This window comes from Coloeus monedula (assembly GCF_965178545.1).
Source record: "Coloeus monedula genome assembly, chromosome: 20".
Taxonomy (NCBI): domain Eukaryota; kingdom Metazoa; phylum Chordata; class Aves; order Passeriformes; family Corvidae; genus Coloeus; species Coloeus monedula.
In genome coordinates this window covers 7,299,519-7,323,427 of record NC_138800.1, presented here as the reverse complement: position 1 = coordinate 7,323,427, position 23,909 = coordinate 7,299,519, and the positions used below count along the sequence as shown (strand labels likewise).

Genomic DNA, 23,909 nt, shown 5'->3' with positions numbered 1-23,909 from the left:
ATTCCTAGTGAAGAAACTGAGGAGAGGTTACGTGTAGTGGTGGTTTGTGGGTTCTAGGAATCAGATTTCTCCACTGGAATGTGCTCTTAAAACAGTTGTAGTGGAAATAACAAAACCTCTCCAAAACTCATTGAACTCCCAGATGTGCATCCCAGCACTGTGGGTGTGGAAAATAGCAGGGAAAGGCAATCAGAAATTCTTTTATCCTAAAGCCAAATGTAATAGCTTCTAAATGCAGTCTGATTGCTAACTAAGGAAAGATGAGAACAAACAAATACTGCAGGATTTGTTTGGTTTGTGTTACTTAGAAAATTGTTCCAGTTCTTTTATTGGCAGTGAATCAGAGATGCTTGCAGAGCTGTTACTGATCTCACAGTACAGTTGGTACTACTGTTATGAGGTCATTTGAGTGATGATTCCCATCCTTGTGTTGGAATCTGCAGCTGCTTTATCTGTGTGTCTTGTGTAAAGTCCATTTTCTTTCTCTTTTTCTCATACTTTCCTTAAATCATCAGAATTTTGCCCACCAATGCCTAGAAGATGGCATGAGATTCTGGAGCTGGCTCAGTACAGCCCCCGAAAGTTTTTCACTTATGAGATAAATAAAGTGTCATAAAGTTGAGGGTTTTGCCTGAACTCTCCAGTCTGTTATTTCTATTATGCCCCAAAGGTTCCAGGCTGTTTGGCAAGAAATTAAACCCAAAAAAACCCAACAAAACAAACCCAACAACTGCTGCAGAAGAAAAAATGCATTAATGAAAAAACACCTGAACAAAAAGACCAGGATAAGAAACTAAAGAACCTCCTCTAAGCAGAGACTGAGATGGAGAAAAACTTCAAAGGTCCCGATCCCTCTAAAATTTTTTAAAACCCAAGATGTAATTATGTAAAGAGCAGAGGGGCTCTCAGTAGAGAGAGTTTCTTTCTTGTAAGAGCGTAGAAAAAGTGAGTTTGGAAAATCCCTTCCACTTTCCTAGCAGTAGTGAGCTGGAAATCTCTATGGAAAGGGAGAAGGTGTAGATTCCTTGTGCCATCCATCCTCCCAGGAAAGAAAAAAATCCTGCTCTTTAGAGCCCAGGGTCTGACCCACAGCTGGATATTTACACACTAAAACACTGTGCTTTGACCTCCAGAAAGGTTTCGTGAGTGAGGCATGGCAGAACCTGTCCCTGCAAACCTTCTGGAATAGGATGAAACAGAGGGAAGGTTGTGGAGGAATATTACATGCAAGGACACAAACTGGTGGGGGTTTTCCTGTCTGCAGTGAAGTGGAGGTTGGCATAGCCAATCCAGGACACAGGAGGGAAATCCAGCACGGCAGACAGGAGGCAGATATTGCTATTTGCACTAAAAGATCCATGGATTCCTAAAGCAAGTGAAGGAAAAAGCTCCGTTTGACAAAACAGCCTTAACACCGTGCCCCGGGGAGTTAATGGCAAACAAACCTGATTTTAGTACGTGTCCCTCGCGTGTGTAACTGCAATGCCTGAGCTCTCCTTGAGATGGTGCAGGTGCCTCGCCCTGCCCAGCTGTGGCTCTGTCAGGGACCAGGGACAGCAAAGGAAAGTGCAAATTACGGCTCTTCGGTTTTCAGTTTATTTTCTTTGCAATTGTTTGGAAGAAGTCTCTGTAAACTGGCAACTGCTTCCAGCAAAGCTGCTGCTGCTTGAACAATCAGCTACTCTTACTTGCTCCTATTCTGCTTTTCCACCTTTTTTTCCCCTAAATCTGCCACCTAAACTACGGCATTGACCTGTGATTTATGACTTTTTATAAAATCGTTAAGTGCAGGAATGAAGAAATCCTGGATGAAAAACACTGGAGAAAAAAACGTGTCAGAAGTGGAGTGAGGTATTTGGAGTAGTGGTAGGAAGAAAGGAAATTACTTGTTGAGCTTATTGAGGAAGCAAAACACTTGTAAAGAATTTGTGCTTCAAGCTTTAAAACAAAACTAAACCTTATTTCTTTATTAAAATAATGCAACTATTCAACATTATTGAAAAGAAATGACTGTTTCCAAGCCCTTTTATTGTGATAATATCCCAGTCCTTCCTATCCTCCTGTAATCTGCAGACCTACAAATGTGTAATTCACTGACTCCCTCAAAACTTTGTTGTGTCCATCCTCATCCCCATCCTGTTATTTAGAGCTGTAACAACACCCAGCAAAGCTGTCCCTTACCAGGAAAGCTTCCCTTCCTTCTGCCTCTGCCTTCATTGGATCCTGCTCGCCCGATCAGAGCAGGCAAATGTAGCCACCCACCTCTAGGAGGAAAACTGAGCTGCAGCCCTGGTGAAACATAAAGTTTATTTGACTAAAGTGACGCAAAAATTCTTAAAGAGCTCTTTGGCAGCAGATTATCTGGAAATCAGACCATGTGAGGGGGACTGGTGTACAAAAACCTCCCCAGGATGCTGAGTTGCCCACAGGCTGAGCTGCCCAGGCTGAAGTAAATGTGGGTGAAGGGGACTCGAGCTTGGATCTCTCCAAGGGCAGCGCTTCGGACCGACCCCAAACACAGGTACTTTATAATTTTGTCCTTACACAGCGATGTCTGAAGTACTTCTATGAAATTCAGACAGACTCAGAGACAGCTGCTCCTCAGAGCTGACCCCCTGCAGCAGCAGACACTGGAGTTTCATTAACTTTCCTTCCTCGTTGTCTCTTTCCACTTCGGTTATAAAATCTGAAATACTAATGACAGGCTAAAATCTGTACTCTAGGTTTTGTTTGTTTTTAAATCAGCTTTAAGGTCTTTGACAATTTCTAAAACATTGTGCTTCTAACAAAGCTTTGGGGGCAAAGAAGATACCCTGGTTTTAGTTTTAGTTTTCCTTGGGTTTTTAAAACTTTTAGTGTCTTTTATTTCTTTTCTGTTGCTACATGCTCTACTCTGTCATGGCACTTGTCCAGCAGTTATGAATGTTGGGAGTCAAATGCCTGTAGCAGAACATGTTCTGACAATCTAAACTTAAGAGTTTTGGCAGTCCACATAACTGCATTACTGATGTAAAGTTATCTGAAGCTTACAAAAAAGCATTAAACTACAAGGCAAAATGAAGGAAAGCAGCAGAATCCAAAGGAAAAAGAAGAAAAAATAGGCAATTTAAGCTGTTATTTATTTTGAAAGGGTGAAGTGAGCTTTATTAACCATATTAATTTATATTTTAAAAGGTAAATGGTTCCAGCACAGTAAATTATTGAACTCAATGGGACAGATTTATTGCAAGTAATAAATCTGAAGAGCATGTCCTATGTATTTATAGTCAATCACGTTTACTGAAACCAACTGGTTTGCTGGGTTAGTTTGCTAAGAAATATGGAGTTTAATTAAGGAATGCAATGCAACTAAATATATAAATAGGCAAGGAAAACATGTTTTGATATGTTAAGAAAGCCTGGGGGAAAAGGGATCAGGCATTTAATGGATTTGGATTCTTGAAAATGTTGTGGTATTTTTTTAATGTGGGTTGTCAGACATTTACCAGGGAAGGGCTCAAACACTTGGGCTGCATCTTCTGGTGATTTTGATGGTGAATTAACCATAATTTTTTGGGATAATACTTTGCAAACTTCTCACATAGCAAGTGACTGTTGTGACCATTTTCTAATTAGACAGAGTGTGATGAATTTCAGATGGTTAAATTAAGAAAAACTGTCCCCAAACTGGAATTTAATAACCCCCCTAATTTATTCCCACACATGGAAATGTGCACTGTGTTTAAGTTCTTTCCTGCTTTCCTCCATGGAAATACAAACTGATGAGTTTTCATTAGTAGCAAAGCCTGAAGAAATACTAATTCTGTGTCCTGATCTCCTTCCTGATGCTCATGTTTGAACTCTTTTCCCAACCTGTGTGTTTGCAGCTCTGTATCTCATAGAACTGAGAGAACCCAATGAACCCTGTCTGTGGGATAAATGTTTCATAAAGAATTTGAGTAGAACTTGGAGCCCAAATTAAGAGCTGTAATTTGGAGATAGCCATTAACGAATCTCCTTCAGAGAAACATCATCTGTTACTAAGGGATGGATTTATTTCGTGATGTTTGCTGTGTTATGGCTCTTCCTTCAAGTTTATGTAAATAATTTGAGGAAGAATACAAAAGCAGTATCATTCCCTCCAAGCTTATCTGTTTCCTTGCACTACACACAGACACTCTCGAGCCAAAAAAATGCAGTTCCCCTCCTCCCTGTTCTTTAAATGACTGACACCAGTTTGGCAGCATTCCCACTACAGTACAGTGTCTGTCTTCTCAACAGAATTTTAAAGGTAAGACTCTCTCTTTCCTGAGGACTTTTTAATTTCAGACTGAAACAGGGACAAGAGTGTGACATAAAACTCCCAGTGCAGGTTTGTATTTCCCCAAATCTGCTGCTGTCAGAAGCACTCTGTTCCCATCTTACCTATGTTTAGCCTTATCTGGGAATACAGGAGTTAACCTCTCCTTGTGCCACTCTTTGGGAAGCAGCTCTTTACTCTCCCAGGGCCATTGTCTCACCAGCACAACTTGCTGAGTTCACTCTGCTTTAGCAGGAATGTGAGGGAGCCCTTGGAGCCCTGCAGATATTCACATAAAGGGTCCATTTTGTCACCTTCATGCTGCAAGTTTCCTCTAAAATACTCCCAGGTTACAGCACTGTGCCAAAGTACCCAACTGAGTAACATTTAAAATCACTGGCACTGGGATCAAACCTGTTACAATTCACTGGACCATTAATTTCAGTGGGTTTTGTTCACTCTTTATCAAAATTGAATTTTGATTCTCTTCAACTAGAAAAGAATTTCTAAAAAAATCCCCCAAATAAATCAATTTTATGTTGTGGAGGGATGGTCTGGATATCAGCTTAGATCTGCTTTACACCTAATGCCCCAATTCTGTGGCTCCCAAGTATTTATGAATATCAGGTTTTGAAATCTGAAATACAAACTGTCACACTTGCTAATGAGCTAATAGGAAAGGACATCCTAGGTAATAATTTTTTAATGAAATCAATAAAAGTGAACACATCCAACATCAAAAAGCACTATATTTTTTTGCATTAGGAAACTAAATATGACTCGTGTATGACACGCAGCAGGTAAAATTCATCATAATTGAGAGCAATGCAATTTAATTGGCTGAAAAGTTCATTTTTTAACAAGATCTCACAGTATGGGGACATCTATTCTGTAATACTTTGATTTAAGCGTTGCTCCTGAACTGTGCAAACTCAGGAAAAACACGAAGCCTCTCTGGCTCATTTGTGGCTCAGAGGTGAGAACAGGTCCAAGCAAACAGCACAGCCCTCTCCTGCCTGGGGTGAACAATTCCTATCTTGTCATACAAGCTTCTTGCTTGATATTTGAGATAAAAGTAACATCCTTGGACTCCTTCCATTTACGCACAACTGCCTGTGTGAGCTGCAGGGTGTCATGTGAGTCAGGCAGCTGTAACCTTAACCATCTTAAATTCTTTGTGATAAACGTGAGATTTAGGTCAAGTTAACAGGAATCATCCCAGTGTTTGGTTCTGTTTGCCAACACCCTGGGCTGACTCTTTGTCTTGAGGTTCAAAGTGTTTCAATTCCCTGTGAGTGCCTGCATGTGAAGGGACGGAAGCAGGAGGATGGAGGAGCAGTGGGAGGGAAGGTGGGACCTGAGTTTTCCTGCAGGAATGCAGCTGTGGCCCAGCGAGTGCTGCTTCTCCGCTTTCATAAAATTAGCACGAGAAATAAGAACACCATTTGTGTGAAGTGAAATATATAGAAATTAACAACATTTGCGACTGAGAGAGTTAAAATGGGAGGCACAGGGGGTGGGCGAGTGCTGGGGAAGGCACCGCAGCCCCACCTCAAACACAGCAACCTCCCGGTGACTCGAGATTTGCCTCGCTTGAAGCATCTGCTCTTTGCTGCACCTCAACCCGATTGCTTTACTCTCCCAGACACATTAAAAGTCAATTCTTCCTTTTAAAAGTGCCGAGAGCAGGAAAAGCACTTTGTTGCGGTGCTGGAAAGACTTGTTTGCTCTGTGGCAGAGCATGAAAGGGGAGGGATTCCCGCACTGCCACGAGAGGTCACTGCGAGCCTCCAGAAATAAACTGGGGATGCTCCCTCAGCTGAGCAGGAGGAACCGGGCCCCAGGCCAGGGATGCTCCTCGAGGATTGCTCTGGTAGAGGTGAAAGAGCCGGATTTATGCATCAAGGAATATGCAGGGATTTTACATCCACAGTGTTGGTTCAAGTTCAGCTCGGTGTGGGAGATAAATAAATATAATTTAATTAATGTTTGGCCGATGTGAACTGCGTTGGTGGCTGCAGCCCAGCGTGTGGAAACACATGTCCTCAATTATGCATCCCAGTGTTTCCAACAAAGCTGGAATAGCTGTGGAGGACACGCTGTGTGCCCCAGGGTCACTCCTCTTTAGTCACCCTTGGCACAGGGAGGGTGACATTCCCAGGGCTGGCACCTTCCACGTGCTCCTGGACGGAGCTGCCCTGCAGAACAACCTCTGCCCGGGGCTGCTGCAGAGGCACCAGGGCCTCCCAGGGGAGCAAAGTCACGTCTACCAAACACAGATCAAAAGGAAATGAAAGCACAGAGCTCTGTCTTCTTCCCTTTTCTATCTCCTCTTTTTTTCCTGCAGCTAATTAGGGGGTGATAAGGAGCCAAGGTGCAGTTATGTAACAGCAACCTTTGTGACAGCTCAGATTGAAAACACGTAATAAACTCTTATTTCTGGGATCATTGCTGTCATCATTCAAGCACCTGAATTAGGGATCTGTGCAGAGAAGAAGGGGAGGCTGAGGTGGGCAAAATCTTTCACTCTTGGGGTCATTATCCCCTGGATGTCTTCCCTGGTGTCTGAGCATATTTCCCAACCCCAAGAGCTCTCTCTGCAGCTCTTTATACTCTTTGTAGTGCTCACAGTGCCTTCAAGTATTTTTTTTTCTCCTTGATTTGTAGCAAAGCAAAGAAAAAAGTACATTCTCCCACAGTTTTTTACAGTGTAATGAGATTATCTGAAACTGTTCTGTTTTCATGTGCCAACTATGCCCCTGTGAACTCTACTGGGTAGCTGTGAACTCCATCACTCCAGAGATTTCCCAGGACAGCTGATGAGCTGTAATTCCTTTTTCAGAAAGAAATTGTTCAACTTTCAGCTGAAGCCCCTGAAAATTCACATGTAATTTTGCATATATGAGGCTTGAACTACTGAAAATTCTACAGAAATAGTTCAAATAATGTGGTATTTTTTTTCCCTGTAGTCTCCAGGAGAAGGAGCTTAGGTCTGGATGGACAACAATCCTGGTTGTCACAGATCTTGGAAATTAACAAAAATCGTTGACCTCCCCTCAGTAAAGAAAGCACTGAAAATGTGCAGAATTAAAGTGTTTTACAAACACAGCGAGAGTTTAAGCCTCAGGTATGGAAAAGTCAGTCCCATGAGATAATGCAGTTAAATCAACATCCTTTACTGTGTTCCCATTTATGAGTGAGAGGAGTAAAGTCCAGAAGGGCTCAGGTTACTTTTCCATACTCCCACCTGGTATTTACCATACAAGGGGAGGATTGGCTGTGGCCTTTCCTTGGATTTCTATGTGGCCACCAGGGCTGTTTCCATCTCCATAACCTCCTTTGGGACATTTGGAAGGTTTTGGACTCCAAAGACGTTCAGATTTTATAGTCCTGCAGGTAAAACAGAACCTCCTGTTCTTTGCCCTGGTGTTTTTCTCTGGAGCTCTGAAGATGTTTCAGTCTTTGTGGATGATTAATTAACGGCAGCAAAGCACCTGCTCTTGTAAGAATTCATATTAATGATGCACTGCTTGCTGTATGATGGAAAGGAGATTCTTTGGGTAGAGACAGAATGTAAGCCTGGAGAACTAAAGATTTCTGAAGGTTATAAATAACATCTTCAAGTGACTTTTATCTCAAGACCATCCTCCTGTTCACTCTGCAGCTAAATAATTTTCCTTCTCTTTCTGCTTGCACTGAGAAATGTTAAGAGGAGGTTTAACAAACTATCCTTGCAAAAGGTGGAAAGCTGGGAAAAACTTGAGCTTTAATAGCTCTGATAATCAGCAAATTCTAGAAATAAACAAATAATCTTCCTTCCCTGCTTTAGTTTTTCCTGCAGTTAAAAGTGAAATAATGCTTATTTTTTCTGCTAGGATGTGACAATGACAGTTATACTGTGATAAATGTTTTGAAAAGGAAAAATTAGATGTAATTGTAATAATTTAATCTGTGGTGGCACAGTGTAGATTGTGTGACTCTTTGCTAGCAATAAAGCAGGGTTACTGCCCTGGGGAATTTACAGCACAGGGGATCAGCTCCTGTTCCAAAGTTTTGTTGGGTAAAGGCAGCTGGGTGTTTACATTATGTGAACAAATCAGCAGAAATCAAAACATAACCTGCTCACAGAATCACAACTCTCTCTCTTCGTTCTGCAGGAAAAGTTAATTGTGTTATACTTTATTTCAGGATGGTTTATTCCCTTGGATTCTGTTTTTAGCACATATGAAGAGGGCAGAGAAGCCAGGGATCCTCCCAGTGCCTGGTTTTTTTGCTGGCAGCGGGTAGGAGCACAAGAGTAGTGCCCACCACCCTTCCCAGGGCTGGAACCACAGTGTCAGCAGATCCAAACAGAATGGAAGATGCTTTTATTTGCCCAGGGAGTCAGACAAGTTTTGTCCTCTAGACTCACATATTAGTTCTTAATCAAAAGAATCAAACTGAACTTTATGATCTCTTCTTCTTGTTATTAGTGTTGACTGAGCCTCAACAGTTAGCTGATGCAAAACCACTGAGATTTAAATACTTTTCTGAAGTTTCATTTAAGCCTTCTACATCTGCTGCTAAACAGAGCAGACACTGTGGGATTTCTGAAGAAAGGTGGTCATGAAATGTAATTTTTACACCCATGGTTGTCTCATATTTGTTTAATGAATTCTTTTCCCTTCATACCGGGTCAATCTAGAAATTGCCACAAGATGAGTGGATGAGTCACAGGATGAACTTAGGAAAATGAAAATAAAAGTCACACTAAACTCTGCTTCAGTTTGCAAACTGGGAGTCCAACAGTGTTCAGAGGGAGAAGGTGACACCAGAAGACAGCAGGACTGTGACTGTGTGTGAGGTGTCCAGCAATGCACAAAGCCCAGCAGATCCTCCTGAGACGATGTAATCAAGGTACACCAGGTTCTGCTGTCAAAGAGGATGATTTCTTCCTGCCTTTCTCTGGACAAAATCCCAGATTATCTGCTCCATGATTCACATTGCATGCTGTGATGGTTAATTACCTCTGTATTTTAATCTCAGAATCTGCTGGCTGTAACTTGAAAGTTACCAGCACCAGTAAAGTCTGTAATGGATTTTCAACTCTTTTTCATTTCTTAGATGGTGCTTGTGCCTTCAATCTGATGGATTTAAGTATGGAAGAGGAATTCTAAAAGTGCTGGGAATAGAGGTGTGGGAAGACAAACCACAAGGGGACCCTGTGGTGCTGCCTGTCTGCAAGTGACCAGAACAAATCTCAGAAAAAATGGAAAAAAAGGCCACAAGCAATGAGACAGAGCCCCTGACTTCCAAGAAAGATTTCTCAGACTGTAGCAAAGGAGATGATTGTAAAGAGAACGGACTTGTGGTCAGGAACCCTAAATCTGCCCTACGGCTGGTGGAGGATGGCAACAAAGTCCACCCCAGCCAGGGAGATAAGGGGGAGGCAGCTCAGATCTCAAATGGTTATTCAGGGGTTCAGAGCTCCGTTCCCTGCAATGGAGAGATGGAGGATGCCCAGGGCACGGCCCCAGCAGCCACCACCACCACCACAACCACCACGTCCACCACCTGCGGGGCCGAAGCTCAGCAGCAGCTGATGGAGCTGGAGGACAGAGAGACCTGGAGTAAAAAAATTGACTTTCTTCTCTCTGTCATTGGATATGCAGTGGATCTGGGAAATGTGTGGAGATTTCCTTATATCTGTTATCAAAATGGAGGAGGTCAGTGCTCGGTCCTCTTCATTGTTCCTTAATGCTGAATTTCTTGGTTTATAAATGGATGATTTAGTGGCTTTTAAAGTATCATGTATAACAAATGACCAGGGAGAAATTATTTACTGAAAAACCTAAATATTGGGATAAGATAATGACAGAAAAGTTATTTAGGAAGATTTAAAAATCTCAGCACAACCAGAAGCCGAGAGCCAAGTAGGTGCGGACCCACACTCCAACACAAATGACTCAATCCCTTTCTCAAGGAGTGTTTTAAAATCTGATAAACCAACATGTCTAAACTGACTTCTGAGGAAGGCTAGCTCTTTGACTTACTGACATAATGGTCAAAGTATAAATCTAAAATCTAATCAAGGAGATCTTGGAAAGGACTTTGTCTCTCTGATGTAACAAAGGCATTTTACTGGAGAAATTAATTATTTTACCTGTAGCCCATCTCACAGCTGTACCTACTGCAGCCAGTGGAGTCTTGGTGAATCCTGTGTCACAGAAATGTGAGAAGTTTGGCCTGAGTGTTGCTTCTTGTTCTCACTGATAAGTAGTTACTCTTATGAGAAATCCCACAATAATTCAGTGGTGTGTTGGCTAGGGAGGGGATATGCATTTTCCCTGTGGGATAAAAGGAACTCTTGTTTATGGACTGCTGTTGGAAGCAAAGTCTATGAAGAGTTACAATCATCTGCTTTCTCTCTTGCAGGAGCATTCCTCATTCCTTACACAATCATGGCCATCTTTGGAGGGATTCCTCTCTTCTATATGGAATTAGCACTAGGACAGTACCACAGGAATGGGTGTATTTCCATTTGGAGAAAAATATGTCCTATATTCAAAGGTAACAAAGGGAAATGGAACTTTCTGAATAACTGGAAAATATTCCTATAAAGGTGACATTTCGTGGGGAAAAAAGAAAATCTCATAAAGCCAAGTAAGGCTTGTTCTACACAAGATTTTGGCTTTATGAAGAAAGCTTTCCTAAAACTCCATCTACACCTGCACGTGTGTGTGTACTCTTGTATACACATACAGGATGCAACTCAAATGGATTAGATAGAGGCTGACCAAGTCTAAAAACATAAAGAATAAAAGGAACTGTTCTATATCCCAGTGTTATACAAGTATCTCTTGTTCCCAGTGTTATAGCTCTGGTCTTGTGTTTTTATTCACTGAGACTGCAAGATGACTATTTCTAGATGGCAGAAATTTAGGAACACAGGGAAAAGCCCCCTTTATAAGCATGTTCTGTCTTGATTAAGGATGCTTTGCTGGAATCAGAGTATTTCTGAAGCCACAAGAAATGCCAGTGTTGTAAACAGTTGGGAGGGTGTGTGTTCCTCCTGCAGAGCTGCCTTAGACAGTTACTAATGGTACTTGATGTGATAACCAATTCCTTTTCTTTTTTGGCCTAAAACTTACACTGTCTGAATGCAATTATTTCCTGCCTCTCCAGGAATTGGCTTTGCCATCTGTATCATAGATCTTTACGTAGCCTCCTACTACAACACCATCATGGCTTGGGCTTTTTACTACCTCATCTCCTCCTTCACGGCGGAGCTGCCCTGGACCAGCTGCACAAATCCCTGGAACACAGGAAACTGCACCAACTACTTCAGCAAGGACAACGTCAGCTGGTCCCTGCACTCCATCTCTCCTGCAGAAGAATTTTATACGTAAGTGCATGTAAGTGAGGATGATGGTGTTAGCCAGACTGCTGGAACACCAGCAAGCTTTTCTTCAGAGGGCAGCAGGGCTGATTGTTGATGGTACCCTCTTCAAATCACTGAGTTCTTGTAGGGGGTATGAGCTTAGTGTGTATGGGGGCTGCTCTGCATTTTGGGAGCTTTCCAGTCGCTGTCTGCTGTCACTTATCATCACTGGTATGCTGTTAATATCAAACTTTTAATTAAAATAAAATGAATCCAAAATGTCATGACTTTGAAGGCTGCTGATCAAGGCCTCAGGATTCCTTGTAATGCTCAGACCACAGTATGGGACAGTTAAATGCACATTTAATGTAAGCATTTGTTAAAAAATTATCTCTACTGTGTTCTTCTTTCCTCTTGCAGCCGCCAGGTTCTGCAGGTGCACAGGTCTGATGGACTGGATGACCTGGGGGGCATTAGCTGGCAACTGACCCTCTGCTTGCTGTTAATCTTCACCATTGTGTACTTCAGCATCTGGAAAGGGGTCAAAACATCAGGCAAGGTGATGTAAAAGCAAGACACATCATCTTGGTACAGTGCAGTCTAGAGGCAGTTCTACCTGAGCCAATTAAATGTCAGGGGATTATCTCAGGTTGTTTTCATGACAGGGATTATGGGCTGATGTATTTGCTGTACAGCGATTGCTACTCTTATCCAAGCAATAAAAGACAAAAATAAGTGACACCACTGTTCTCTGGGCAGGAACAACCCTGCCAAGGAAAAGGGACAAATATGCAAACTGCCTGTTCAGAGACCTGCAGAGAAGCTCACGTGAAGATGCTATAAATGCTAAGAGATATAATATGATTAACTAATTCTTATTATCCCTGTTAACTTTCTACCCATGGTAAATGCTCTCTCACCATGTTCCCTCACAGGTGGTTTGGGTGACTGCCACGTTCCCTTACATCATCCTCTTCATCCTGCTAGTGAGAGGTGCAACTTTGCCTGGGGCTTGGAGAGGTGTCCTCTACTACTTGAAACCTGACTGGCAGAAACTCCTGGCCACTGAGGTAAAAAACTTTATAGAAGAGTAGAGATTTGCTTTCAGCCTATCCATGTGTGTATCAGCACAGATATATAGAGCATGACTGAACAGATGTCTTAGCATGGACTTAAAAGCCTGACTCCATGCTCTTTCCATGATTATAAAGGATTTTAAAGATTAGAATCCACCGTCAATTTAGCTTGAACTAAAGGCAGACTTCCCATTCAGTGGTTGAACAGAATGAGTGATATGATTAGAAGAAAACAAGTGACCAAACACTCTTCCACCAGGAAAATGGTGACCAGGCTGGCACTGAGTGAGAAGCTTTGAGTGCTCCTACACTGCAATGAAGTGAGTCACACTGAGCAAACTGAATTTATTAAACCTTAACAAGTAGTGGAGCTGCAGTTTTTTTGCTTAAGGGAACCAGTACAGACCTACAGTGTCCACAGCTGCCCCTATTTAAATAGTGCAGGTTACTGGAGCAGAAACTTCTATCTCCATCCTGTAACAAGCTTTGGTAGATGAGACCACGGACACCAACTAAACCCTGACTCAGTAACTCATGTAAGTGCCTGTGGAGGAGGAATAAATCAGTCAGGCCTGCATACACCACCAAAATTTGAAAGGAAAGGAGGAATGAGGACAAACTGACCTAACCAACAAACCCTAGGCCCTCCAGTATCTGATCCAGCCTTGAACTCTGTGGGTGACAAGCAATCCATCAGGCTCAAGGCTGTGCTCACTTCACTGCCTGTGAAAGTGTCTGGTGAGGAGGGTGATGGAAAAACCCCAAAGCAATAAATACTACAAACACAAAGATTAAAAAATTCCAATGTTTGCAAGTCTGCTGCTGCCCAGCTGATATGGAGAGTTTTGAATGAAGAGGAAATGAAAAGACACCAGTCTGATAAAGCAGCATCTCCAATAAGGAACCACATCTTCTGCAAAAGCAATAAAGGGCATTGATATTGTATTGGATGTATCTGGAGTGAGGACAGCAGATTGCAATCTGTGTGCTGGGTGATGACAGAGCTCTGTCTGGATGATACAGGATGGCCTCACAGGATGGGAGAGAATATTAGAAATGAGTTGTAATGAACTCCATGTTTCAATCAGAAGAGAATAAATGAATGAGGACTTTCACCTTCAGAAAGAGAGCTGATACTGTACTTTAGAACATTACTCATTAGGGCTGTGCCACTTTTCAAGTACAACACGCTTTTCATAACGAGATCATCACACTTGCATCTGTCACAGCTACAACAAAGCTGAATTGAGCCCCAAGAACCCGAACTGCATCCACACTGTCAAACGTATTTCCATAAATCTAGAAAAAGTCGACATAGCCTGGAGGACACATTGCCAAACACAGGACTATTCCACAGCACACAGAGTTTGGAAGAAGACTTGGAAGGCTGCAAAATCATGGATAGAAAGTTCTCTATACACTGCAAAACTTGTGTTGAACTGATTACAGGCAATTCACTGACTTAATCTAAGATGCTGTCAGAAGTGCAACAGCCACAACAGATCTACAATAAACATTCATATTTCAACATCTCTCTTAGTGTCTGTTAGAGCAGGACTGGGACATAGGCAGAGCAGTGAAACACCCCTTTGTAAACCTAAGTGATATTCTGAATATGCCAAACTCATTCAATCAGTTTCACGTCATTTTTTCTTGGCCTTCAATATTTTTCAGGTTTGGGTGGATGCAGCAGCTCAGATTTTTTTCTCCCTGGGACCAGGTTTTGGGGTCCTGTTGGCTTATGCCAGCTACAACAAATTCCACAACAACTGCTACCAGTGAGTTCTACCTTATTCTATAAGTAAAATCGAGTTGAAAAATGCAACTGTGTGTATTTATGAAAAAGAAACAGGGTACTGTACTGATGAAGGGCACTGAATTATCAAACCTGTGTACACAGAAATCAGACAGAAGTGTAACAGAACAGAAATCCTTGCTGCAAGAACCTGCAATCTAAAGCATTTCTCCTTGGTTCCCTATCTTAAAGTAAGGTAATTTTTACCAAGTATAGCAAGAGGTCTAAGGTGTAGAAACCTGCTACAACAAAATGGACTAAATCCCTGCCAAACCATCACATTGTAATTCTTTAATCTCAGTAGTCACTTGGGAAATGATTTCATAGTCTCAAGCAGAAAGGTTACCTTAAAAAAATTACATTTCTAACTTGTAAATGAAATTCTCAATTCTTTAATATTCATGTAGTAATTCCTATTCTTTTAAAACAGCAGGATACAGCCAGCATTCAATCCAGTGTCAGACTGATGTTACAGCATCTGTATGGATTTGTGAAGAAAAAGTAGTCACGGGTTGTTGGGTTTTTCCCTCTTTCTTTCAAATCTGCTGCTTGTTTTTTTCCTGTATTCCCCTAGTTTTTCTAGGAGTCTGTCCAGACTGTAGACCCAGAGGCTGTAAATCCTCTCTAGCAGATGTAGATTCCCTGATGTGAGTTAGGTCTTCTGTTGCAGAGATGCTTTGGTCACCAGCACTGTGAACTGCTTGACCAGCTTTGTGTCTGGATTTGTGATCTTCACCGTGCTGGGATACATGGCTGAGATGAGGAACGAGGATGTGTCAGAGGTTGCCAAAGACACTGGTAGGTTAACGTTTTATGCACATCTCAAACTGCTTCTAAGGTAGAATGTATTTGTATATTAACTTCTAGATTGAGAGCAGCTCAAATTATGAGAAATATTTAGTATATTATTCAGGATACTGACTTTATAAGGGCACTGTTATACAGTACAGCTAAAAAATTAGTGCATAAATACCATGTACAAAAGTCAGATTGCAGCTTCACAAATGTGGTGGTAACTGCTCATGGCAAAACAGCCTGGGGGAAGAAGTTTTCCCCTGGGAGACACCGTGCACCAGCCTGTCCTTCCCTCAGCAGTACTGGCTAACAATGACCCCAACTCTCTGATGCAGGACCCAGCCTGCTCTTCATCACGTACGCAGAGGCCATTGCAAACATGCCTGCTTCCACCTTCTTTGCCATCATCTTCTTCCTGATGCTGCTCACGCTGGGGTTAGACAGCACGGTGAGTAGCCAGCATGGGGGATCCTCAGGGTACAGCCTGAACCCCTCAGACACCACAGAAACAGAATTACAAACACTGCACTGGCACTGAGGGGTTTGCAGCAGCTCCAGGTGCCTTCTGTAAGACAGCAACTGTTGCTCCAAGTTTTATCTAAACAGGTTTAAATATAATCAAATGATTTGTCACTGTCATACTGTGACAATAGGACCGTGAAATACAAGCAAAGCACTTGATTCACACACTCCTGGTTGAATGCAGCCTTCCAGGCTCCTTTCTTGCTTGTAAACTTATAAAGCAATTATGAAAATTTGGAGTTTTTTCACACAAATTGGATTTAAAAGGTGGGAACTGGAGATATACTAAAATACTGCCATGTGAGTCTGATTTTACAGGTGGAGAATCAGCTCCTTCCATCAGGGCTGAACTCAGCTGATTCCACAGTCTTAGTCCTACTGAACCTCCTCCCACTTCTCCACATTCTGGTGCCTGTAGCACAGGACTCTCTTTGGATGACAGTGCATTCCCACAAATACCTGAACACTAAATCCCTAAAGGGTTTAAAAAAGTTACGAGGAAAGACTTGTCTAAAAAACCCCACACCAAACTCTACAGCAGAACAAAGCACCGGTGTTTCAATGCTGTAATGCTGAAACATAATTTTAAGCAGGTAACCTCTATTTTCCAGTGATTTTTCCACACTTTTCAGTTTGCAGGACTAGAGGGAGTGATTACTGGAGTCCTGGATGAATTCCCGCATGTCTGGGGCAAACGCAGGGAATTGTTTGTCCTTGGTCTGACCATCGTTTGCTTTTTGGGGTCACTGGCAACCCTGACATTTGTGAGTATTTCACCCACCCTCAGCCTCCCTCACTGGCAGTTTCCTGCCAACAACACCTTGGAGGGCAGAAATTTTTGAAGAGAGTTTCAAGAAACCAGACTGAATCTCCAGCCTGTTTTCTTTATGTATTAGATACCTATTACTTGGAATAAATGTGAAGAGTATCTTACTAGGAAACATGCTGCAAAATGATCCTACTGCAACTCATGATGTGCTACACATCACAAATGATGCTGCTCATCAGTCAGCAGACAACCAGCCATATTTCTTATGTGGTTTACTTCTTGTTCCAAAAAGTTCCATGTTTAAAAATAACATGGATAATTATTATAATCTTCACAATGTTTAAAATGTTTTTGAACTTAAAAAAAAAATTCTAGTAATGGATTTCCTGGATCTTCCTCATTGTTTCAAGGCAAAAATCATCATTAGTCACACCAAATAGTTCCTGTGGGGCTTGTGGATTTCATTCTCATGACAAGCAATTTTTGAATCAGTGTTCATAATGGAAAAGGAAAGAAATATTTGGCTTTCCTGCCATGTTTTGCTCCACTTGTTCATTTATGTGTAATTTCCTTCTCATGTGAAGTGTTTGCTGTACAAGGATGCTGAGTTCCTCTGCAAGAGGTCTCCTCCTTCATGGTTCTAGATCCCAAATGGAAAGAAAGCAAAGTAACACTTATTTATTTCCTGTTCAGTAGCTATGATTCCTGTTGGAAGAAAGAAGAGGGCATGCAAAAAGCCATCATGTAAAATCCCATTTGTTCACTAAAATCCAGCCAGAAGTGCCAGCAGATTTTAGCTTCTCTGCATGGCAGCCCCCCAGGTGAGCGATGTCCACAGAGAGTGAGCAGCTCACCAGGATTTCCCTGGCAGAAACAGAGTGACAGAACTGGGTGAATTTCCCACTTGTGAATGCTCTGCTCCAGCCAAAGGCAGTACCAACCAGCAGCAGGGCAGGATTCCCATCACTGGATCCTTGGGACACTTGACAGTTTGATCTCTTTTCCAGGGAGGAGCGTATGTGGTGAAGCTGTTTGAAGAATATGCCACTGGTCCAGCTGTCCTGACCGTCGTGTTCCTGGAGGCAGTGGCTGTGTCCTGGTTCTATGGTACATCCAAACACCCCTGACCCAAACTCCTGAGCTCCTGCAGCTCTGCACTGCCTCAGTTTCTGCAGACAAGATCACCCATGTCTCCAGAAAAAAGTTTACAAAAGCTTTTTACAAATTCACTGATAACTAAACCAGTGAGATTTAGTATTAATTGCTCTCTGATAGAAGTACACAGACATCTAAAAGTAACAGGAGGTACAATTCAGAATAATTAAGGATTTAATAAAATTAAGAGTTATAGGAACAAAATGGTCTTCTGTGATAGATTCTGAATTTACTTGCTCTAGTGTTGAGCATCTACTTAAGAAAAACTTAGATCTGCTGTCATCCCTCTCCTCCCACTTGTCTCCACAGGCATCACCCAGTTTTGCAATGATGTGAAAGAAATGCTGGGCTCTGCCCCAGGCTGGTACTGGCGAGTTTGCTGGGTTGCAATTAGTCCCCTCTTCCTTCTGGTGAGTTTTCTTTAGAGCTTTTTCTTTCCAGAACAAGAAAATAACCACTGAACAATGCAGCTCCTTAGACTTCTAAAAGCTTAATTCCAGAATTCCCTTGTGAAGTACTTTAGTAACAATTTTTGTTAAACCAAAAAGGCTCAATTAGTGAAAAACCCAATACTATGCTGCAAAATCTTGTTACTAAATCACAGTTTTAAGAATTTTTGTAGAGTTAGCTGAATAAGTCTGGGTTCTGAGTAACTCCCCCCCACCCTCTGCTAAACAAATTTACTTTGTTTTGTTGCTTTATGTTTACCTCAGCAAAATGGAGCAATAAAAGCTGATGAAACGTACTGTCAGAGGAGGAAAACCAAGATAAGGAAATATACTGCCTCAGCAACTGCTGACAGACAATTTTAGAATATTCCACTTAAAATTTACAGCAGTTAATTACAACCATTATAAATCTATAATTCAGATTTGGAAATATGTCCCAATGTTTGGCTTGGCAGTGTTATTAATACCATTTGAACATAAAGTGTTCATTTCCTGATTCAAAATGAGTTCATGCTACCTTTTATTCTGATTGGCCTTAGTGGGAGCAGAGCAGGTCAAGATGGAGTTTATGAAGCACAGAATGTAGATTTGAGACCTACAGAGTGAATTCGAAGCACTTGTAATGATCAAGGCATAATTAACAGACTTTCATTTTATTACCCTAGAAAGAGAAGTCTATAAATAAAAATGTCACAGCACAGTAATTTTTATACTTCTGTCCTCTTTGTGATCCTAAACCAGCAAAATAAACAGAGAGGCACACAGCTCTGGGGATGTGGTTACCAGGCAGAGCTATTTGTATTCCCTGTGAAAACTAACCTAAAATAAGGGAAGCTCAGGATGTAGGATGTCATTTCTGTACAGAACTTTTGCTGGTAATCCTGAGCTTCTGATGATACTCTGGAAAAAAGTCAGAAATCCTTCCAAGGACAGTCACAAATATTTTTCCTGTAATATTCAACTGAAAGTATTTGTTGTTTCCTAAGAAATTTCTCAGCCATGAATGATATGCTCAGGAAAATGATCCAACAGCAGTAACCAAGATGACATTTTTTTCCTTTTCCTGTTCTAACAGAGAGCAGTGCAGTGTGCAGAATATGGAAGCATCCTTTTGGTCTTTGTTTTCTGATTTGTTGTTGATTTTTTGTTTTAAAGCTACGCTAATGTAATTTGGGATTTTTTCAGTGTCAACATATTTTTAATCTTGAGTCCTACTCATTTTCTACTTATTTCAATGCTACACTGGAACACAGAGCTCCCCAAAGTGTGTGCCATCAAAATCCATGTATTCACACTTTCCCCTTTTTCTCTTTCAGTTCGTCACGTGCAGCTTTCTGTCCAACCCTCCTGAGCTGAGGCTTTTTGATTATGATTATCCCTACTGGACCACAGTCGTGGGTTACTGCATAGGAACCTCCTCCATCATCTTCATTCCCATCTACATGGTCTATCGGTTGGTCATCACCCCAGGGACACTTAAGGAGGTATCCTTGATGCTCTGTTGCTTCTGTTTGACTGTTAGGAAGGAGGTGATTCCTAAAAATATTATGAGTAGATTTTTTTCCTGGGACTTGGCTGTTCTGGCTTGCTGAATTGTCTTCTACCCATTCTCACAAATCTCCCCAGTTCTTACTGAGGCCACTGATAAATTCTTATAAAATGTTATATCAAGTAATTTTTTAAGCTCTGCTGAACTTGAGAGTCTTCCTAAAATTCACCCCAGACACTCAAAATCCCCCAGTCAAGCAAATGAGGCAGTGGAAGGCTGGTTTCCTGGGGTGTATCTGTAAGAAAAGCTTGTTTTTCTCTCCCACATTTAGTAAGATTTCTCTGCCATAAATCTGTAACGACAATACTGGGATTTCTTTTAAGTTCAAATAAATACCAGTTCATAAATAATATGTTTAGTTGGCTTAGGGTATCCAAGTAAACTGCAAAGTCCTAAAGCATTAATATGACATCTGCCAAGCTTTGATTCCAATTATGCTACAAATAATTTTTAAAAACCTCCTGTGTACTTCTATAGCACTTCACGTCTTCATAGTGCTAACAGAGGCCTGAAACATTCTTAAGTAGTTCAAGAGGTGCAAGTCAAAGTCAAGTCATATTTTATTATAAATCTCTTTCTAAATGGCTGTCATGTTATGTACTACCTCTAAAATGAATCAATTTCTAATAATTATTTCTTTCCAACAGCGTATTCTGAAAAGCATTACTCCAGAAACAGCTACAGAAATTCCCTTTGGAGACATCCGCATGAACACAGTATAAGCTAACCTGGTTCTGGGGGGAGGGAAGAGGAGCACAAAATGCCACTTTCCCCACCCTCTCCCCGTAAAGAATCACTTTCCCAGCTGAGACAACAAACGGAGTTTTCCACAGAGGCTGCACCACTGACAACACTCAGAAAGGTGATGCCTCCAAGCAATTTATTCAAGCAATTCAATGAAATCTACTGTGCACTTCCAAGCAGGTTGAACTGAGCACTCACTCTGGAACACGAGGGAACATCCCTGCTCCAGGAGTGGCACCGAGTGCCTGCAGCAGCCCCTCCAGGACGAGCAAGGCACGGCAGGATTAGGTGTAGACCCCCAGTGTGTGGCAGTGCTCCTGTATCTCCCTCCGTGTGATCGTTCGTACCGGGCAATGTCGTATTCGCTTCTAAGGTTCTCTAATTGCTTCAACTACATGGGAAAATGCACAAATATTTCTGATAGCCATACATTACTCGAGTAACGCAGGGGTTTATAAACTAGGAAAACAAAAGTAGAAAGTTCCCTAGGTTTGTGGTGGAGTAGACAGAGGGAGAGGAAAAATGCTAAGCAGCACAGCTCTGCACACACCAGCACACACAGCTGGTAGCATTGGCCCTCTTTTCATTTCCTCTGTTTTCTAAGTGGTAACAATTTCTACTGTTTGTTGCATTTAAAATACTGCAAAAGCATTTTTTGTGATGTTTTAGGCTTCACTTTCCTTTAGATCCACTCGAGCCACAAAAACTCATCATGAGTTAACTTGACAAGCACTCAAGTTGCCAGCACTTACTGAACTGTCTCCATAACCAATCATTGTCCTGGCAGACCTAAAGAAACTACAGACCAACAATGAATCTTTTTGAGTTCTCATGCCAAAAAGTGGAATCTTAAAGTTCTGTTTCTCTGCTTCACTTCACTTTTTTTTTTTTACAGTTAATTTCACACCTAAAATTTGCTGGAGCCTGTGGGTTTTTCCTCCTCATATTATAACGTGACTGCATTGGGTTTTCAAGCTGAAGAAGAAAAGGAGAGGAATTTTTTTTCTTAGGAAGAAGTTGAGCAGAATTCAGCAGGACTGATTCTCATCAGAACAATTTATATTAAATTTCAAGGCACTGACACACAAATTAACTCCATACTAAGCTCTTCACACGTGCTCCCCAAATGCAGCTGCCCTTCAGCCTGGCTGCACCTGCCCTGTCCCTTGGAGGACACAAGTTCTGCTGCACTGGAAGTGCAGATAAACCCAAGCAGGCATCATTCATGCACAAACCTGCGTTGTATTTTTATTCCGACACATAGATTATGATGAAAGTAAAATAAAATAGAGGATAAAAGTCTCTTTTGTATCCCATTTGCTAAACTTGCCAAGGTTCCCTGTGCACCCAGAGCAGGGGGCATTAAGGAACCCATTGGAGTTTACCTGGGTATGAAGAACTTGCCAGGTGAGAGGAAAGCAGGGATGCTGTGTTTGCCTTCTGAAAATATTTTCATCACCTCTGCCAAAGTTTTCCCCTTATGTGTACCTGGAGAAAGGCCTCTTCCACTTCCTCTTCCACTCTGGCTAATGACTTTTGAGTTTAAGTTTCAAGCCCAACTTCCAATAAGGAAATAACTTAAGAGGGACAAGGAGTGTTCTTTGAGAACTACAGACTCCTGAACTATATTTAGAAAGGGAATATGTTCTTTAATTGCCACTAGAAAAACATAATAAACCTGTCTTACTGGATGGTTCCTCATGAGAAATAGTTTTGTAGCTCATGCCTCAAGTGTATTTGAAAACTACTTCTAAAAATTAAATTTTCTGAGTTCATTAACTGCAAAAATACACATGAAATGTCAATGTAAGATAAATGAGGTATTTGCTGTTTCCAACAGCGAAGTGTGGGAAATAAAGGAGAAAACCCTACCCAATTTCTTCCCTCTTCAGACAGGTGTTCAGCTAACAAAAAAAATTTGTCATTTTTAAGACACTGACACAGGACAGATATTGCCTCTCTGGGAGGTTTCAGAGAGACTTCTCAAGAAATGTCACATTTTCTAGTGAATTAAATCAGCCAGGAAGCCCTGATACAAACAAGCCCTGCAATAGCTGGAACATGATGACGACATGCTTTGAGTCTCAAGATACTGAGAGAGGATGAAAATTCTTAGAATTATTTGCAGATACAAAAAGCAATGTAGATTTAAAAGGCTTTTCTTTTCCTGAATAACACAAAGATAAAATACATCTATGTTTTCATTCTGTAAGTGCTGAACTTTAAAGGCAGTTTAGTCCTCATTACATTTTTGTTACATGGTGTACTGGTTTGAGTATCTTATTATGCTACACTCATTTTTTAGTATTTCTATTTAGCTGAGTGGTTGAAATAGTGAGAAACTGACTTAATTTATTTATACAATTAATTTTTTTTTCCTTTTACATACCCATGTGAAAACATGTAAAGTAACCAATATTTATCAGGTAGCTCAGCAAGTAGCCATACTTTAAACACTGGTTTTGTATAAAAACTACTTATATTGATACCAAATGAGCTGCACTGCAGTTACAAAGTGTTTTGAGGCAAAAAAATTCCTTCCATTCACCTCACCTTTCACTCATCTATCACAAGGATCTCCTACCCTCTGTTCTGCACAGTGAAAAGGAAGTAATGAAACTGGTAAATTAGGACCATCTTTGCCTTTTAAAGAGAATTAAACTGGAGTTTTAGCTGTACAGAACAAAGCATTCCCTCCAACTTGTACATGATGCACCCGTATTAATTTATGCAGCTGTTTAGTTACAAGTGTTGCAAGCTGATTGTAAGTCATCAGTATGTGCCTTGTACTGTAAACTGTTATTGTAATAAATTTAATATTCATAAACCATATGCAGATGTCTCTTGTGCCTCTCTCTTCTGGGAAGAGCAAAGATCAAACTCTCAATTCTAAGGAAAAGCAGAATATCTAGTCCCGTTTATGATGTCAACAAGGCCTCTGACAAAAAGCAGAGGATTTCCTTCAGTGTTTGAACCCTGGCCCACTGCTAAACACTCACTCATTCCATTCCAACAGAAGAACCAGAGCTCATTACACTTGTTTACACAGAACAGCAAAACCAAGCTGCTCCACACTGAAGTATGTGCTTAACTACTTGATTAGCTGACATATAAAACTCATTCCAAGCCTTTGTAAAGTGGCAGCATTTGCATTTAATTTTACTCACATTTTGTAAGTCTGCTGAACAAATAATTAGGGAAACACCAATCTCAAAACATTTTTTTGATAGGTAAGTTCACCTTACTCTAGCATAAAAGTGATAAACTTAACACAAAATAAAGTCAAAGAAACAATTTTAAAAGTGCTGAAAATGTATTCTAAAAGCTATGACCACTGTCAGACATCCTACTTACCTAGTCTGAAGGTAATTTTTATTCTTGAATATGAACCTTTGAACAGAAGACTGACAAATCTA

The 23,909-nt window shown here is 41.2% G+C and overlaps 1 protein-coding gene across 2 annotated transcripts; it reads left to right on the top strand.

The window, feature by feature from the left end:
* The first annotated feature begins 2,387 nt into the window (after window positions 1–2,387).
* Window positions 2,388–23,165, top strand: SLC6A4 (solute carrier family 6 member 4). 2 transcript variants are annotated; one of them, XM_082294516.1, is made up of 14 exons: window positions 2,388–2,521; window positions 9,383–9,984; window positions 10,694–10,828; window positions 11,444–11,663; window positions 12,060–12,198; window positions 12,575–12,709; window positions 14,390–14,493; window positions 15,181–15,308; window positions 15,641–15,753; window positions 16,460–16,591; window positions 17,604–17,703; window positions 18,061–18,161; window positions 19,517–19,684; window positions 20,397–23,165. In XM_082294516.1, exons 2-14 carry the CDS (start codon window positions 9,528–9,530, stop codon window positions 20,469–20,471), a joined length of 2,007 nt encoding a protein of 668 aa, XP_082150642.1. In that variant the 5' UTR covers window positions 2,388–2,521; window positions 9,383–9,527; the 3' UTR covers window positions 20,472–23,165. The 2 variants fall into 2 exon arrangements, with proteins under 2 accessions (XP_082150642.1, XP_082150643.1); XM_082294517.1 differs by lacking the exon at window positions 2,388–2,521 and adding an exon at window positions 9,087–9,175.
* The last annotated feature ends 744 nt before the right edge of the window (window positions 23,166–23,909 follow it).

Excerpts from the sequence above, each read along its gene's own strand:
- SLC6A4 (XM_082294516.1), top strand. The coding sequence starts at position 9,528 with ATGGAAAAAAAGGCCACAAGCAATGAGACAGAGCCCCTGACTTCCAAG. Across the intron at positions 10,829-11,443 it reads AATATGTCCTATATTCAAAG|GAATTGGCTTTGCCATCTGT; the intron begins GTAACAAAGGGA and ends CTGCCTCTCCAG. Across the intron at positions 14,494-15,180 it reads TTCCACAACAACTGCTACCA|AGATGCTTTGGTCACCAGCA; the intron begins GTGAGTTCTACC and ends CTTCTGTTGCAG.